Below are 17,843 nucleotides of genomic sequence, written 5' to 3'. Positions count from 1 at the left end.
TTCCCCTTTGCGGGGTGAGGTCTTTATATACCGGAGTCCTCGCGGGTTAGGTGGGTGAAAAGCCTCCAAACGATAAGACTCGTTGCATCCTGTCAGAACCGGGGTATGGTGGTGAACTCCTCGAGGTCGTCAGGCTGGCGCTTGTGTCAGGCGGCCAGGTCGGCGCCTGGGCCGGGTTGTCAGAGGGGTGCCTGCGTCAGTCGGCGGGTCAGTGTCTAGGCCAGGTCGTCAGGTCGGCGCCTGTGTCAGTCGGCGGGTCAGTGTCTAGATCAGGTCGTCAAGCTGGCGTCTGTGTCAGTCGGCGGGTCAGTGTCTAGATAAGGTCGTCAAGCTGGCGCCTTGGCCGGATCATGCGCTAGGCTGGTCCAGGTCGGCCAGGTCACGCAGGCCGTGCGCAGTTCACGCAGCTGCGCGCTAGGCCGCGCGCAGTTCGCGCAGGCCGCACGCACGCCGCGCAGGTCGCGTAGGCGCGCAGGCGCGCGTCAGGCCGTGCGTAGGTCACGCCAAGCCGGCCAGACTGGTGCCCGGGTGGGCCACCAACTTCATAAGTTTGTTAGCTGGGTGTTTTCCTAGTTGTCACGAGGTGCCACGTGTCACAATTTTACTGGAGGGCCAAATATGCCCTCATCAAAATCCATGTTGGGCCCAACTCTGAATGCGAAAAACTGTGGCTCGGAAGTCTCCCAAACGGGCACTGAGCCACTTTGAAGAAGTTACTAGAACCATCCTCATTACAAAGTTGATATCTTGGCCAATGAAAGCCATGTGGGCCCCACCTTGCATAGCCATAAGCCACTGTAGGAATGAAATTCCTCCCAAACGGGTACCTACAACTGGGCTTTGAAACATTAGATTTAAGTAGTGAATTAGTGATAAAATGACTTGATAGATTTCTTCCCAAGTTGTCGGATAACGGGCTTAGCAGATAGCCAGACGCACCACTGCCCAACCTCAATGGTTTTCAATTGGAACCAGTCTATCTGTGATTTCTATGGTTAAGCCATTGATCGAACTGGAAACAGGAACCAGGATCCAGGAACCGGTGCACTCTCTCCGATTTGAAGCCTGGTCTTGTTTTCAAAGAAATTGTTTCGCCAGAAAAGAATGCCATTGTTATACGGGAACAGGGTTTAACAAATGACTCTCTTCTAAGCCCTATCTATTACCAATTCCTTTTGCTATATGATTCCCATTTTCCCACTTTTTCTGCCATTTGGATTGGATTAATAATTTGTATCGTCGGTTGGTTGATCATTTGTGGTTATACTTAACATCTCTTTTCCAAGTTTCCAAATTCCAACGATGTCATAATGTATTGCACAATGCACAGTTGAACCTTTCCATGGTAATCATTTATTCTTCTTTAACTGCTAAGCTGCATTTGTAAACGATGCAAATATGTAGAGTGAAAAATAATTCATATAAATTGCAAAATTGGGTTAGTTTTGTATTGACAAATTTATCTTCTTACTAAACAGGCTTTCAGGCGGTGTTCAGAACCGCTTAAATCTCGTGGACGGGATTGCTTTAGTCCCATCCATGGGATTTGGTTGCGTTCAGTTGGGTGTGGACGGGATCGGTCCTATCCACACCCCAATATAGCATGGACAGGTCCCGTCTACACCCCAATTTACATCCCTGGTAAAACCTCGTGGTTGGGGACCGTCCACACTTGATTTTTGATCCCCTTCACACTTTCCCTAAAAAGCTACCCTATTGTCTATTTCACATTTTAATATTTTTGTCAATAAAATATTAATTGTTTTACTTAATTTTTTAATTTTTTTTAATTTTAATGTTTTATCAATAAAATTATATTTTAAATATTTAAAATATATTTTTTAAAATTTTATTTATTTTACTATTGTTTTTTTAATTAATATTTGGTTAATATTAATTCATTGATGCATTTTCAATATATTTATCATATAAAATGTAAAAATTAGATATTTATAACTAACTATGTAGATCAAGGTTTTCGAACCACCATTGATTTGAACAGTCATACCATTTAGCTTGGGAACCGTCCAAGCAAGCGGTTCCATTTTACCCCAAACCTGGTTTTTGGCTAAAAATCGTTGAAAAAGTCAACAACCCATTGACTGGAGCAGTCAAACCATCAACCCATTCAATGGTTTTTTACCATTTTTTATTTTTTATTTTTAATTTTATTTTTTTAATTTGTTTGTCAAAACAAGCCGTCATTTCAAATCGGACGGTCAGACTGTCGACCTAGAAACTGGTAGCTAGAACGGTTCCGTTTATGGGTTATTTTTTAAATTGTTGGTGTAGATCATTCATAAAATGTATATGAGATACATAGAATAAAAAAAAGTGTGGTGTGGATTACAGAACACCACTGTGAGTGTGGACTAGTCTGGTCCACACAATTTATCTACAGTTCAGAATAGCTGTGGGCTGTGGTGTAGTGTGGATTGGTCCCTGCCACAAGGTGTGGTGTGGACTAGTCCACACCCACCAATTTTTCATCTACACTACAGAACACTCTTAGTTGTAATAGATGCAAACAATAAATTATATGCTTTTTTTTTTTTTTATCAAAAGCCCACTTGAATGCAAATTTACTTTTTTTCTATTGATGTACTTTTACATCTTATTATCAATGTAAATATGCATTGATCTGTCATTTGTCAATGCAAAAATGTAATATTATCAAATACAGGCAAAAATGAACTAGAGTGCAAATTTATCGAGATTTACATTCCATTTGTATTATTTCCAAAACCTAAGGTTTCAAAAACCCTAGTTAACAAAAATACCCAGAAATTAGTGAACTTGCTTGTTGTAATTGAAAGAACACTGAAGTAATACATTGCTATTTTCAGTTATGGCCATCTAAATCGCTTCGATACCCACCCACTGCAATTGCAAGAATCAAGATGCCCCATTATCAGCCTCATTGCCATATTAGCTAGCAAGTGCTGTATAATATTTTAGGTTTTCCATTTTCCAATTCCAACGGCTTTGCCCAAACAGAAAGAAGCTAAAAAAGGTCTTGGCCGGCAACCTTGTGTATTTCTGCTAACCCTTTTATTTTATTTTGTCCAATGTAATTAATCAATTTTGTTTGTCCGTTTGGATGGGGGATGGATGATACTATAATAGAGTAGAAATATTTAACTAGTTAATGATTTTGAATTTTTCATCAGTTTTCGGATAGGAAGCGAAATGTTAGCTGTGGATGCTCACTACTTCATCAGAACTTCAAAGTTGGTGTGTTTGGACCTGGATCTGCACTCTGCATCGTCGATGGTTGCAATTTGTCGGTGGTGAGTTTTCAGGACTACCCACTTGACACAGGCTATGTTTGGTTGATAGAAAATAATGAAGTTAATAACTTTCCCTTCCTGTTTCTCTTTCAGTTTCAATCAACCTAAACACAACCTTAACAGACGCAGTATCAGTACTGAACTACTAAGGTTTTGTTTGGTATCAATACTGTTTCTCAGAAAAATAGTGTCAATTCGATATGTGTTTAATATCATTTATGTTTATTGAATAAATATTTGTATTTTATTTGCTGGTAAAACTGAGAAATAAAATAATTGCAACCGTTTATGACAACTGGGCGCCACTAGGCACCACTTCAGCATAACAGTGAATAAACGCCTGGCCGTTTGTGGAAGATTCAAAAAATAACTTCTACAAACAGCTGGCATGCATATAAACCAAAGTCACTTTTTACATTCTCGATGTATGCATAAGAGCAAGAGAGAGAAAATGCAGAAATGACACCTATGTGGCACCATCAATAAACATTTACTGAATAAACATAAACAGTACCAAACATCACTTCACGGTTTTCATGCTGTTTCCACTGTTTGATTCACACAAGTTTTTGTAAAAATGTGAAAAGCAGCTGTCTCAAAATTCAGGAGTGACGCTTCTCTGAGGAAAGCAGCAATGCCTCAATGGCAATGCCATTTCTTGCCTCACCCCTGCATTGCTGACCATGATTTGCTGACTTGGTGCTGGTGTGACCCAAAAAAAGGGTCAAAACCCTTTTAACTGTTATTACTTTTGCCTAGCTGGTCAAACAAAAAGGCATAGGAAACTGCTTTAGCCACGAGCCCACGGCATGTGTCATGGTGTGGCTGTTTCCTTGGAAAAACACCATGTGAAAAACAGTTACACTGCCAAACATATAAGGGTTGTTTGTAATGTGGTCATTTATTTAATAAATATTTTGTATGTGATTTATCTTGAAAAACAAGAAAAGTGGTCGATAAGCATTTTTTTTTATGTTGTTTTACGGCTAAGCGCCATTGGATGCCGTTAAGCACCATATAAGTTGAACAGTAAATAAACACCTTAGTGGATTGCGGATTTTTTACCCACAAGAACTCTACTCACACCTATCCAAAAAACACTACCTCCGTTCATTAGGAACATTTCTCCGTACATAATAACATGTAAAAGCATGAGATGTTTCACATGTGTGGCTGTAACCCCATGTGAAACATTAAAAATTAAAGTTTCCCTAATGGCTGCTCTCACACAAATAAGTGGCAACAAAAGCAAACACTATTATATTGGGTTATTGGCAGTTGGAACTTGGGTAGAGATGTAAGTCGAGCCATGCCACGCTCGGCACAAAGGTCCATGCAGTGCTGGGTTGGGTGTTCTGCTGTCCGCAGGGCGGACCGAGTGCGGCTTGCTCGGAATATAGATGGGGCCCAATAGCTAGTTTTATCTTTTGGGGGGGTTACAAAAATACCCCCCAACAGCTATAAATAGTCATATTAGGGGGGTATTTGTGTATTTTGCTTATGGGGGATTAAGAAAATGATATAAATGCCCCTCAACAGCTATATAACAACTAGTTTAAGGGAGTTTTTTAGGTAAAGTTATAAATAACTTTACAATGACCAAAATACCCCTCCCAACAACTAAATAACAACTAGTTTTTTTGGGTATTTTGGGCAATTGAATTATGTTCAATTCCTATAAATAGCCCTATCCTCCATCATTCTCATCACACCAATTCAACAATCAACATTCAACAATTCTCTTATTAAGTTATTCTCTTAATCTCTTCAATCTTTTCTCAGTCTCTCACTTTCTCTATCTCTCAAGCTCTCGGTCTCTCATACATTTTCTGCAATCTGAGTGAACTCTGATAGTCTCATAGTCTGATTGACTGATTGTCTAATTCTCCAAGTTGGCAATTTGGGAGGCTTGGAGCCTTGGACATTGTCACATTGAAAGGCTTTAATCGTTGAAATCAAGTTAGGATTCTGAACCCATAATTTGGGGTAAGTCCAATTAAATTAATTTTATTTTTTTAGAATTTGGAAAAAAAGGCCAACTCTTCCCAAAACCCTAAGTTTAGTAGCCCAATTTGGAGAATATTTAAAATAGATGATGTTGAGGGGAAGGGGAAAAGAGTAGTTTGTCAAAAATGTAGAAAAGACTTTAGCTATTGTAGCAAGGGTGGTATTGGCCATTTGGCTAGACATTTTCTCACACATGAGAAGGAAGAAGAAATAATCCACAATTTAAATGAAATTATGAAATAATGAAAAATAAATTTTAAAAATATTGGGAGAAGTCAGAGTCTCAGAAAACATTTCTTGCTGCCAATCCCGCTATCGCATGTGATTCGTGATCTACTAACCCCTCCGTTGTCTATAGGCTACAGTTCTATCGGAGTCTTATTTAGTTGTTTTAGTGCAGGACCTACAAGTACCACACTACCACTGTACCAGGGTTGGCTAGATGCAATCATGAATAATGATGTAGAATATAGGTTACAACTTTACAATTACAAGACAAAGGAGGGCATGATATTACTACATACATTAGATATTTCATTTTTCACGTGAAGCAGATGATGAAAGTGTATGTGAATGCTTTCATCATAATGTATATGTAAATTTTGTTTAAATTGTAAATTTTGTTTTAATTTTATTTAATTTATTTGCTATTAATATAATTTTGTATTTTCAATTTGTAATTATATAACCTATATTGTATTTTTTATATTTTATTAATTTATTCCATTTTCATTTTTCATTCATCCAAGTATGAAGTATCCAACCATTGTATATTTCATAAATCATAATTTCAATATTTGTATAATTGTACGCTTTGTAATTTGTATCATTATTCATTCAAATTTAAATGAAATAAAATTCTTAAATTCATATTTGAATTGTTTTATACTTATATTTATTTATTTTTTGGGTAATCGTTCGTAAATTTGTTATTATTCGTATCCTGATATCCATAATCCATTCAGTCTAGCCTGGTTTGGCCCACGGGCCCAGGCCTGAGGCTCGCCCTTTGGCCCAGCCCGACCTGGCCCAGGCCCGCAACACGACTAGGGGTGATCATGGGCCCGACCGGGCTTTGCACTTACGATAAGGGCTAAAGCTTATGCCCAGGCCCAGCCCGGCCCGGGGTTCCTGGCTTGTAACATAAGCCCTAGCCCAGGTCTACACCGGGTCGAGCCGAGCTGAGCCTAATTCCTGGCCAATGTCTTTCATATATAAAACATTATATATCTATAATATTTTATATTAAATGACATAACATGCATATAAACTTTTATTTTATATATTATATAATATAAAATATTACATATAATATAAATTATACATGTCATGTTATAATATTTATATATAAAATATATAATATAATGTAAAATAACATGTATACATATGTACACATTATACACAAAATGTGTAAGTTTAAATATATGCAGGCCGGGCCGGGCTTGAAGTATTAAGTCCAAGCCCGGCCCTAAAATTTGCAAGCCTGATATGGGCCCAGGCCCGGGTAGGGCCTGAACACAAAACCCAGGCCCAAGCCCGAAATTTTCAGGCTGGGCTGAAATGATCACCCCCAAGTATGGCACAGGCCCACCTAGGCCATGGGCCGTGCCAGGCCATGGGCCGTGCCAGGCCAACCCCCAAAATTTCCACCGGGGAGGGCGGCACTACCTGTGACGGCCCGCGGGCCAGCATGGCATGGCCCACTTTACACCTCTAAACCTGGGTTGTACCACGAGATGCTGCTGGTTGATTATTACTATTCGGTTGGGTTGGATAAAGGGTTGGACTAATCAATTCTTAAAAAATGGACTCTGTTGGCCTGTCAACCCGAGGCAACAACAGTAGCATGCTAGCAGCAGCCTAGCACCTTATTTTTTCATCATAAGATACTTTGAAAATGGCCATCTTTTTCTGAACAGACAACAATGGTTACAAGGCAGAAGCTTGGCTTTCTCACCGAACCAAGTACATGAACATGGCCCTGTTGAAACAAACAAGAACTTACACATGTACAAAAACCCAAAAGACCAAAACTTTTTTGAACAAAAATCGCTAATTGCATTAAGGGCTTTACAAGGACCAAAGCCGAAGTTCCATCTCTTTCCCTCCCTGCAGTTCTCTTTCTTTGGTGAGGTCTATAACCAATTCAAAGAATACGTGTAGCATCTTTTATGTGCCATGATAAAGAATATGATTGCCAGCTTAATTGCAAAGATCCTGATAGAATGCTATAATCCCAGCTTTTGGGAGAACCAATCTGATAGATTTGCTATCACGAACCCTGCAAATACCTGTACAACACAGCCAAGGCCAAAGTAGGAAGGATGAATGGCATTCAACTTGGCTAACATTTTATTGCTCAGAAAGCCAGGATGGTTGTCACAACTCACAACAAATCATGTGTTTCTATTGTCAAACAGTGAATCCTTTTACCTGAGCAGAGCCAAGGATATAAATTGCTGAATAGTGACGGCCATGAATCATCATATCAGCCACCATAGCAAGTGGTATTGTTAGAGACATGCCTAAGGTGGCTACAAGTGGAGTTGTCCAAACAACAGATAGTGCCCTGAGGAGTAGAATAAATTCAAAAGATGAGAACAATAACATCCTGGAGATGAATAAGTTTGAAAGGATTGCATGTCGCATACCAAAAGTAGTCAGACAGGACACTTCCAATAAGACCATTTGCAATAACAACTTCATCCATTTTGGCAGAGTGAGGAATAGTAAACTTGGGCTCGACTCCCAGAGCAGTTAATGGCCACACTGAAAATATAAATAAACAGACAAGAATACATGCAAAGTAAGTCATTGTGAACTAATGTTACTTTTATTTATTAAATGTTGTAAGCCACTATTTTCCGCATAATAGTTCTATCTAGTGAAGTAGGACCCTTTACAGAGAATTATGCTTTTGGATGTATTAGTTCGTACATTTTTCTGCTAACAAGTGAACCATTCAACTTGAACCAGCACAGGGTTTACACACACACATGTTGTTACACACTTCATGCTTAAAAAATCTTGAACATTTTTCTGCTAACAAGTGAACCATTCAACTTGAACCAGCACAGGGTTTACACACACACATGTTGTTACACACTTCATGCTTAAAAAATCTTGAAGTTGGAAGGAGACCCTAAAAGGAAATGCTATATTAATAAAGATGATATTAGATTGACCATGATAGTTTGTATGGGCATAGAAATGCCAAGAAAAGCTAAATAAAGGAAGGAAAGTTTAGGCAATCCAAGTATAGAACCTCCTTCCTTCAACATCCCTCTTATTTAATATAATTTCTTACTAGGTAAAAGCATAACTTAACCTTTTATATAAAACTAAAAATGTGAAATAACAATCAACAGCATAGCCTTGCTACATAAATCAGAGAATAGAGTTATCCAAGGTATGGAGAAGAAGGAAAGCTTTTAAATCTTAAAGCTTTTCTGCACCCATAATCCAAATATCAAGAACCTTTGATAAATGTCAATGACTAAGTAGTTATACTTCATCCTTGTTAGCAAATTAGCCAAGGATATTTCATATGGTTATATACCTATTCTGTTTAATTTATACATGGTGTTCCCAATGACATTGTGAGTCAAAAATAGCTTGAGGAAACCAACAGCCATCAACAATTCTCTCTTCAAACCCCAGGATAGCACCAATCCACTTGTGTCAAGTTGATCGTAACTCATAAGGCACCCCTTGTATTGAGGAGGCACAGTTTCAAACTGCAGAAGGCAGGCTCTCCATGTTGTGTGCCAGTGGGCCCCGTGTGCACCTGTCACTAACACATAACCCAGTGACTAGGTCTAGTGTGTATAGCACCTAGCCCCTATGGGGGTTAAAGCAGCATCACCAACACCCAAAAGAAAAAAAGAAAAGAAAAAGAAACCCCAAAGGTAGCAAGGCAGTCCACCATTGAAAAGAAGATTGAGATTTTTTTTTTCCAAATTGAACAGTAAAATATCCTTTAGAATCAGATCTCCTTCCTATTATTAGGCCTTCTAAATTTTGCTCTATAGAACTTAACTTGTATTAGAGTTGGAATAACAGTGACCAATATTAAACAGAACCTTGAACAAACAATAAAATCAGGCAATTAGCTTTATGATTCAGAATGTTGAAAGTCCAAGCTGTGGCATCGTAAATAGATTTGTCAAAAAGGTTTATTAAATAAACTAAAACATTAATGCAGGAAAGGAAATAGGGAATAAGTCCATATAAAAACACTCATATATTTGCTGTGACAATAAACACTCACATAGTCAGGTGCACAAAACAAACTTACATACACATGAAGGTGGGTTGGTGAGGGAAGAAAAAGAAAAAGACTAACCATCCAATCAAACTTCCAGATAGATATAGAAAAGAACAGCATAATAGAGATAAGATCATGAGGATTACAGGAAAGACATTGTGGTAAGATAGGGTTTGTATTAAAATTTGAAGATGGATATTTTTTAGTTATCATGTAAAAATGTTTTCCTGTGAAGGATAGAAGTACTGTACAAAGCAGTTCCTTCAAGGACTCTTTACCTCTTAATTTCAGGAAGAAAGAGGTTGGCTGTTATCACATTATTCACTTCCAGAAGATTGTAGCTCCTTTCACTCGGATGGGGAAAATCACTCGGAACCATCTAGTTCTCAAAACCTTTTAACTGATTTCATGACTTAATGTTCTGAATAGCTCATGAAAATGCAATTGTAATAGGTGTAATAATGGATGGGTATTATCCATAAAAAAAAAGGATGGGTATTAGTCCAAACTGTTGAGGCAACTGGGTGATGGTCTGAACAGTTCAACTTCAACCATCAATTGCAATCAAGTTTTTATGACATTTTTTATCAGCAACGCAAAATTGATTCATTAGATTAAGAAAAAAGAGGTACAACAAAGATTTGTGGGCACAAAAGCAAAGCCCACCCAGAATTGCCCAGAACATAATGTATTTGTGTTCCTTGCTTTGCCAAACCATCAGCCAAACTGTTTGCAGACCTCCTAATCCATCTTATTTGGATCATCTTATCTTTAGAAATCTGCTTGAATCTCCTGAATTCATTCCTTAACTTCCATATGATTCCTTCCCGTTTTTTCAACCAGACCACAACTACATTTGAATCACCTTAGTAATCCCCATTTCTTTAGCTTTCTCTACTCCATAGACTGCTGCCAATAATTCTGATCTCACCACATCTCCATGCTGAATAGGACCTGAGTACAAAGTTAGAATGTTTCCATTTTCTTCCCTAATTACCCCACCAATACCCAATGGTCCAGGATTGCCCATACAACTACCATCAAAGTTTAATTTCTTCCACCCAACACATGGAGGAGACCAGGCCTCATGAACAATCTGTCTTCTAGACGAAGAACCTGCAATTATTCCCCATGATATGCAGAAATCTTCAACCTTAAAGTCAGCAAAGGGCTTTAAAGTGCTCACCCAATGTGCTACTCTGAGAGTAATCACCTCAATCACAGCTTCTTTACTTATTTCCTTGTCTTCAAAGATTTTTTTTTTTTTTTTTTTTTTTTTTTTTTTTTTTTTATGAATTTGTCTTCAAAGATTCTTAGATTCCTTTCCTCCCAAATTGTCCAGATCACTGCTGCTCTAGTGCATCTCCACATAATTCTGCCACTTCTTTTAAATCAAGTTTTTATGACATTGATGGTCATCCAACATCTTTTAAAGCAAGTGAATTGAAGAGAAAAGGGGGGAAAAACACCAACAAACTGATAATCTGTATGGGTAAAACCTTTAGTAACTCTTTTAAGTTTCCCTAATCAATAATACTTTTATTAAGAAAAAAAATCAAGTACAGTGATCTCCTTGCAGGAGAAGAGGATCAGCTATTTTTGGCTCACCCACCCAATATACAAAAAAGCCCAACAATCAACCATGGTAGGGTAGACCCCATATACAATCTAGCCCTAACAAGTCGCCCTTCTGCCAATGAATCAGCATGAGAATCATCTGATCTTCTAACCCATCTGAACAAGGCTCAAGGCATTCATGTTTGCAGCTTGAAATTTTACCTCCCCAGTTGCACGTTGCAGAACCTTGGAGTGATCTTCAGCATCAATCCATCACAACCTGACGATCTCCCTTCACCTCTAGAGAAGTAATGGTAACAGATCACAAATCTTTGTTTGGTGTTGGAGATGCAACTTTAGCCCCTATAAGGGCTAGGTGCCATATGCTGGACCTAGTCAGTGATTTAGTGGGTTAGTGACAAGGTACACATGAGGTCCACTGACACACAACTTGAAGAGCTTTTTTTTTTTTTTTGAAGATAAATAAAAAATAAAATTTATTCAGAAAAGAGGAGAAAAATACAGAATGATGATGAGAAATCACCCGCCCCCAGAGAAACTGAAACGCCACCCCAACATTGAAACAAATCAAACCAAATCCCAGCTAACCTTCCTGGAAAACAAAACAAAGGAAAATGCCCACCCAAACCCAAACAGCTATACAAAGCAAACAAAACACTGGACTACAGAGCCCAACAGAACTCGACATTAGCCATCCACCCTCAACCCTTCTATACCTACTGCAACTGAACCCATCCTCTTGCAATGAAATATTGTTTCTTCCAAGGTTCTATTTGTTTTTTTCTTCTTAACGGGACCCAATCCAAATAGACCTCCTTTCAGCCTTGCAAACACCTTTGAAACCTGAACTGTTTCCTTACACTGCATTTTTCTCAAACACCTGATTTGCCTTCTCAACCCCTTTTTTGCTTCTAGGATTCTCCCTGGACAGGTCCCATCTTTCTTGAACCAACTACATCCTTTCTAGTTTCTACAGGTAATCCCCTTCTCAACATGGAGAGCTTGCCTTTCCATGGTTTGAACCAGTGCCTCCTCAATATGAGGGATGCCTTACAACCAACTTGAAATCAAGTGGATTGGCCAAATCTGAAGTTTAAGAAGGAGAAATAGTAACTAAGATCTCAGACATTCCCTTCCCAAACAGACATGAGTAGACCAGTAAAATGTCTCTGTTGTGATACAGCACCTACTCCAGATCTTCTCATGCTTCCAATGGAACAACCATTAAAATTGAGTTTGGTTATAAACTTAATCTCTTGCCCGCTGATGACACAATGATATTATCATGCCTAAAAGGTATCATATTGGATGTCTTGGAGGGAGGACAGTTCAAATTCACTGGATAAGTATAAATTCTAAAAGAACAGCTATGATACCCAGAGTCCCAGATACTCGTATAGGGGCATCATATTGTGTTGAATACTTCAATTTTTAGTGTAAATCCTGTCTCAAACACCATGTCCAGTGGTGTCCTTGCCATATCTGGTTAGCATAGCACCGTAGGTGCTTTTCAATCCTTTTTTCTTCAAATTGCTCCTCTCTATAACTCATCACTAATGTTTTACAGTCCACTACCCAGAGGTATGAGGCATAGTTCAGAATGCAAGAGGCATATGCCTCCCAAGCATGAGGAGGCTTCCTCAGGAGCAGAGGTGGAGGAGGAGGAGGAGGCTGATAAAAAAAAACAAAAAAAAAAAAGAGGAGGAGGAGGAGTTGTTCTCTTTCTTCATTCCTTCCTTTCTGCATTAGGCATGCATGAGGTGTACACCTCATGCAACTAATGTTTTATAACTCATCACTAATGTTTTATAATCCACTACCCAGAGGTATGAGGCATAGTTCAGAATGCAAGAGGCATATGCCTCCCAAGCATGAGGAGGCTTCCTCAAGAGGAGAGGAGGAGGCTGATAAAAAAAAAAAAAAAGCAAAATGAGGAGGAGGAGTTGTTCTCTTTCTTCATTCCTTCCTTTCTGCATTAGGCATGCATGAGGTGTACGCCTCATGCAACTAAGAGGCATCCACACCTCGAGGAGTTTTGAGTGCACTTCACCTGGAGGCACACTTCCAGGCATACACCTCAAATGCCTTTTGTTCACCACTAATATTACTATTCTTGCTTTATTCCTTGATCAACCACTAGTATGGCTAACAAAAACTTCTTTAACTACTCTATAGATGTTCCTGTCATTATCACAAATCAGAGGTTTCATATATATGGATAAACAAATATTTTCTTCCAAACTAATTTTTGTTCAGAATAATCAATGTTTGGTCTAGAAAGATGTTTCCAATTGAAGAAAACTTGATGTTATCAGCAGAGATGGTTGGTCAATAACCAAGTTGATATCTTATAGAACATATTATTCCTTTTTTATTTCTGAAATGATGCTGTGTTCATTTAGTTTTGGGATAGGTGTGTTACAGATGGATAAGAATGATAAAACCCTCGCCACAAAGCATTTCACATCAGTTTATATTAAGAAAAACAAAGTGCAAGGAGAAGATAGAAAACAATGCATCTACTGCAAAATAGTTAACATAATACAGGTTCTAATGAATTGTATAACAATTTGAGTGCTGACTGTGGAAAAGGCTGCTTATGAGGAAAGCCTTACCAAGCCACCAAAGGGCAACGAGTGTGAAAAGCCCTATATATCCAAATAACTTTTGAACATCAACTCTTTCGCCTTCCTCTCCCGCAAACTTTTTCAGGAGCACTATGCCATGATTGTTTTCAAGATGAGTATTTAATCATAGTTCATAACAATAGATAAATAAAATTATTTCAAATCAAGCAGTTAATATACTGCAAACAATCACTAACCAGTAAACAACCCATATGTCACAGCTGAGAGAAGGCCAAAAAGATCTCCAACAAAAGAACGCTTTCCGTTGCTGCATATATAAAAGAAATACCAATTACTGGTGCTCTGAAACATGCATTATGAAAGTCCAACCTAGTTTTCTAAAAGGCATCCTTCGAATCATAAGCAAGGCTCATTTTATGGAACACATCTTGCTTCAACCTAGGGACCATAACCTGGCTTGTTGCCATATTTTGACATTAACCTTGAATTAATGTTGATAAGTTGATTATATATTTTATTATATTGTAAGTTGCATCTATGATGCTTATAGTACAAACGGTTGAGTCTATGTAGGACTTCAATATACAGGCTACAATCTTTATGTTACTAAAATGGTACTCCAACTAATTAAGCTAGTAGACTTCTTGAAATATTTAACTTCTTTCACAATTTAGATGTTATTTTTTTTCTTCATTTTTTCGAAAGTGGCCCTCACTTTGTTTAGTTGCATGCCTTTCCATGCAACTTGTTCCTCACGCTCTAGGAATCCTTTGCACTTTAGTTGCCCTTCTCACTTTTAAAACACTGATCCAACTTATTCCAACATAACAAAAACATGAAAATGACTAGGAAAGTTAAAGTGACAACATGGCATGTATTGAAAACTGACTGAATAAACTGCAATTTTTTTAATGATCTGCACGAGATTTTATGTGTAGCATGAACTACAAAAATAGCTTCTTCTGGCCATAATTGTTTTGACACCCTAAATTGGGGCAATGACTTTAGTACTTAAGGTTCGCAAAAGATGCCATTGACAACTCTAAGGGGCAATTTTATCCCTGTCTAGCTTTCTGTTCATTTTCTTTTTTAATCTTTCTAAACTTTTTTTGGTGGTTTTTAGCACCTAAGTTTTGGGATGAAATTTACTTCTCATGGGCATTGTTCCAAAAGAAGCAAGTAAAAAAGTGAACTTCTGGTTTAAAATCTGAATGCCCAAGTCAAGTTCTCAAACTATTGCTAAAAGTAGAAACATAATGGTAGTTGTAGTTGCTTCATGTTTTGTTCCAACAGATATTTGTGCATCAAAAAGTGTAGATTAAAAATAAATGTGATAAGAAATATGGGCAGAAGAGACTTACACAGCAGCACTTAATTGTGCCTCATCTGTAGCCCAAGTCTTCCCTAGAGTTGTCATGGCAACACCAGCCATGCTGACAAAGACAGCAACTACTTTTGCCATGTTTAGAGAGTCTTCTCCCATGAACACACCAATGAAAAGAGTAAAAAGTCCTGAAGTTGAGGACAACACTGTTGTACTTGCAACACTTGTACGTGCCAGTGCAGCATTAGATAAATACTGTGTGAAAAAAGTCATTGATAAGAATTTGCACTATGTAATTCTTTTAGGAAAACTGCCCAGAACTGCAGATGGAATAGACCTCTCTAGTAAACAAAGATGAGGATGTTAAAATATCTAATTACTGGGGAAAACAAATTTTAATACAATATCAAGATAAAGTTAGACCATAACTACAATATATCTCACTAGAAAGTAGAACCCATGATCATGTTTTTTTCGAAAAATTACGACCAATGCAATCTGGAATGATCTGGAAAAAGTAAAAGAAAAAAAAAGTAAGTGACAACCATGGTAGCGCCTCACCTCTGTTACAAACCAGATAGGTGCAATATAAAATCCATACTTAGCAATTTCCTTTGTGGTAAGCTCTCTGTCATGTTTCAGTGGATCCATTTCTTCTTCATGCTTAGGCACTAAAGGTCTTCCCTCTTCATGAGCAGAAAGGTCAGTTTCGCTGTCTTTTCTAGGCAAAGAGCCCTGAAGTTCCATTTCAATTTTCTGTAACCCATTGAATTTTAGAGGAGAGCCAAGTCCAGCACAGGACCTGTCAACAGTTTTCGAAGGCTTTCCATTTTTAGAAGAGTCACTTCTTAGTGAATTACATAACCAGTCCTTGATGAATGCTACTGGGAGATATACTACCATAAGAGAGGCTCCTAGATATGTTACTGCAAATGGCTGTTTGTAGTCTGTAAATATTCCCTGTTCAACAAGTAATAGTTAATAGGAAACTCAGGGATGGATATAAAATGATAAAAGAAAAGAAAACTAGGCATGGATATATAGATCCTTTTATCACAAAGAACAGAATCAAACCATGCTAAAGAGCTAAATTTTGGAAAGCACACTTCTTATAAACAATTAGAAGACAATTGACCACATTTGGCTACAATTTGAAGTATAAGTGTTTTCACATAAGGAGTTCACTACCTTATTCAAAATTTATTTTATTTGGTAGAAATGTTGATAAAATATAATTGCATAAGAAAAAAGCTTACTGCAGATTTATACATGCTTTGACTTTCTATTAGTTCTTTAGGCACAAGAACAAGAGGCAAACATGGAATGAAGTTTAGAAGAGAGCAGAAAATCATGTAGAAAGCTCATAGTATGAAATACAATGAGCAAAAAGATGAGTTTGTCCATTTTTCAACGAAGTGTATGGAAAGGTATTAGGTCCCACTGTCCTGGAATAAGCCCAAAGATGACCATGAGTTCTTTTTCATGCAAAAGGATAGTTATAGAACACAGTTTTAACTCTTTTGCCACAACCTAGACCAGAGGAGATAACTATATGAAATAACCAAGCTTCAGCCACTAGGATATCCAGATTTTGTCTTGGCTATCAGTTTGTTTAACAATGATTTAAAAAGAAGCAAATATTATCATTTGATGTAAACATGAATCTTACCATACATTAATAAACATTACCATCCCCCTCCCCACACCCCCCCCCCCAAAAAAAAAAAAAGAGAGAGAGAGAGAAAAGGAAAACGAATACAAAAAAGCATAAACTTTTCAGTTAAATGATTAATTACTTACATAAAGATTATTTTAACAGCAAGACAACAAGATCTGAAAAATCAGAACCAAATGCCCGACATGGATGAAGCTCTTGGTTCTTTGGTTTTGGATTAAATTAGAACTAAAAATAAAGAAGGGCAAGAAATATACATGTTTCCTAATTAATTTATGGTAAGGATCCCCCCCCCCCCAAAGAAAAATAAATAAATACATAACCAACAACGTAAATGCTAAATACTCTCTTTAAATTCTTTGTTGGTGAGCGCAATCATTCTAATTTTTAAGAAAAGGTAGAAATACAAATTGAATTCTAGAACCAAAAACATGAAGTTGCAGCCAAGAAAACATGTAGTTGCCAAATTAAATTCCATTAACTCTATCAACGTATCAAAGGGTATCAGTGAAAACTGGCCTGCGTGACTTCTGCAGAGGTGACCCATATGATGACAACAGTCACGATAAGAAACAACCCAGCGTTATATCTCCAACCCATTGCGAATTAGAGCAAGAAATCGAGAAATAAGAAAGCGGAACAGCGAATGGATCTTTTTCCTTCCTTCCACAGATCTTCAACTCGTCTTCATTTCACTCCTCACCGACAGGGAATCCGAGATTCAAGGCACATAGATCTTAGCTTACCGGCCAGACACCAGAAAGACAGAGAGAAAAGGTTCGAGCTTGAAAGGAATTGTGACGGCCACCTCACAAACGGAGCATCGCTCAAAAGAAACGCTAAAAGAAGAGAAGAGAGGGAAGAAGACGTTAAATGTAAGTTTTGGTGGTTAAATATATTACGAACGTGGCCCACCAACGTCATGTCTGATCCTTGCCGTAGATTTGATCTTCCAATATAGGACCAATAACCAGGAACATAACGGTCGTAATTTTGTGCTGTCTTAAAGTACTTTGTCTGGCTATGGGGTTGACCCATATACCCGCCAGTACTAAATTGGGTCCGGTTATACTGTTCGAATCGAACCCTAATAGAGTCAGGTCAAACTAGCACA

General features: G+C 37.9%; 1 protein-coding gene across 2 annotated transcripts; it reads right to left on the bottom strand.

The window, feature by feature from the left end:
• Nucleotides 1–7,184: 7,184 nt before the first annotated feature.
• Nucleotides 7,185–17,597, bottom strand: LOC148869493 (putative transporter C405.03c). Of its 2 annotated transcripts, XM_088974102.1 has the most exons (8): nt 17,249–17,597; nt 15,616–16,014; nt 15,092–15,309; nt 13,967–14,037; nt 13,758–13,859; nt 7,949–8,066; nt 7,731–7,866; nt 7,185–7,588 (listed from the first exon to the last, which is right to left on the bottom strand). In XM_088974102.1, the coding sequence occupies exons 1-8, from the start codon at nt 17,327–17,329 to the stop codon at nt 7,526–7,528; spliced, it is 1,188 nt and encodes a 395-aa protein (XP_088830228.1). In that variant the 5' UTR covers nt 17,330–17,597; the 3' UTR covers nt 7,185–7,525. The 2 variants fall into 2 exon arrangements, with proteins under 2 accessions (XP_088830228.1, XP_088830229.1); XM_088974103.1 differs by lacking the exons at nt 7,185–7,588; nt 7,731–7,866; nt 7,949–8,066 and adding an exon at nt 8,757–9,084.
• Nucleotides 17,598–17,843: the final 246 nt, after the last annotated feature.

Source organism: Nelumbo lutea, chromosome 2 (assembly GCF_056320005.1).
Source record: "Nelumbo lutea isolate HS-2025 chromosome 2, American lotus-T2T, whole genome shotgun sequence".
Taxonomy (NCBI): domain Eukaryota; kingdom Viridiplantae; phylum Streptophyta; class Magnoliopsida; order Proteales; family Nelumbonaceae; genus Nelumbo; species Nelumbo lutea.
The sequence above is the reverse complement of the archived record's forward strand: the minus strand, read 5'-3'. Positions and strand labels throughout refer to the sequence as shown.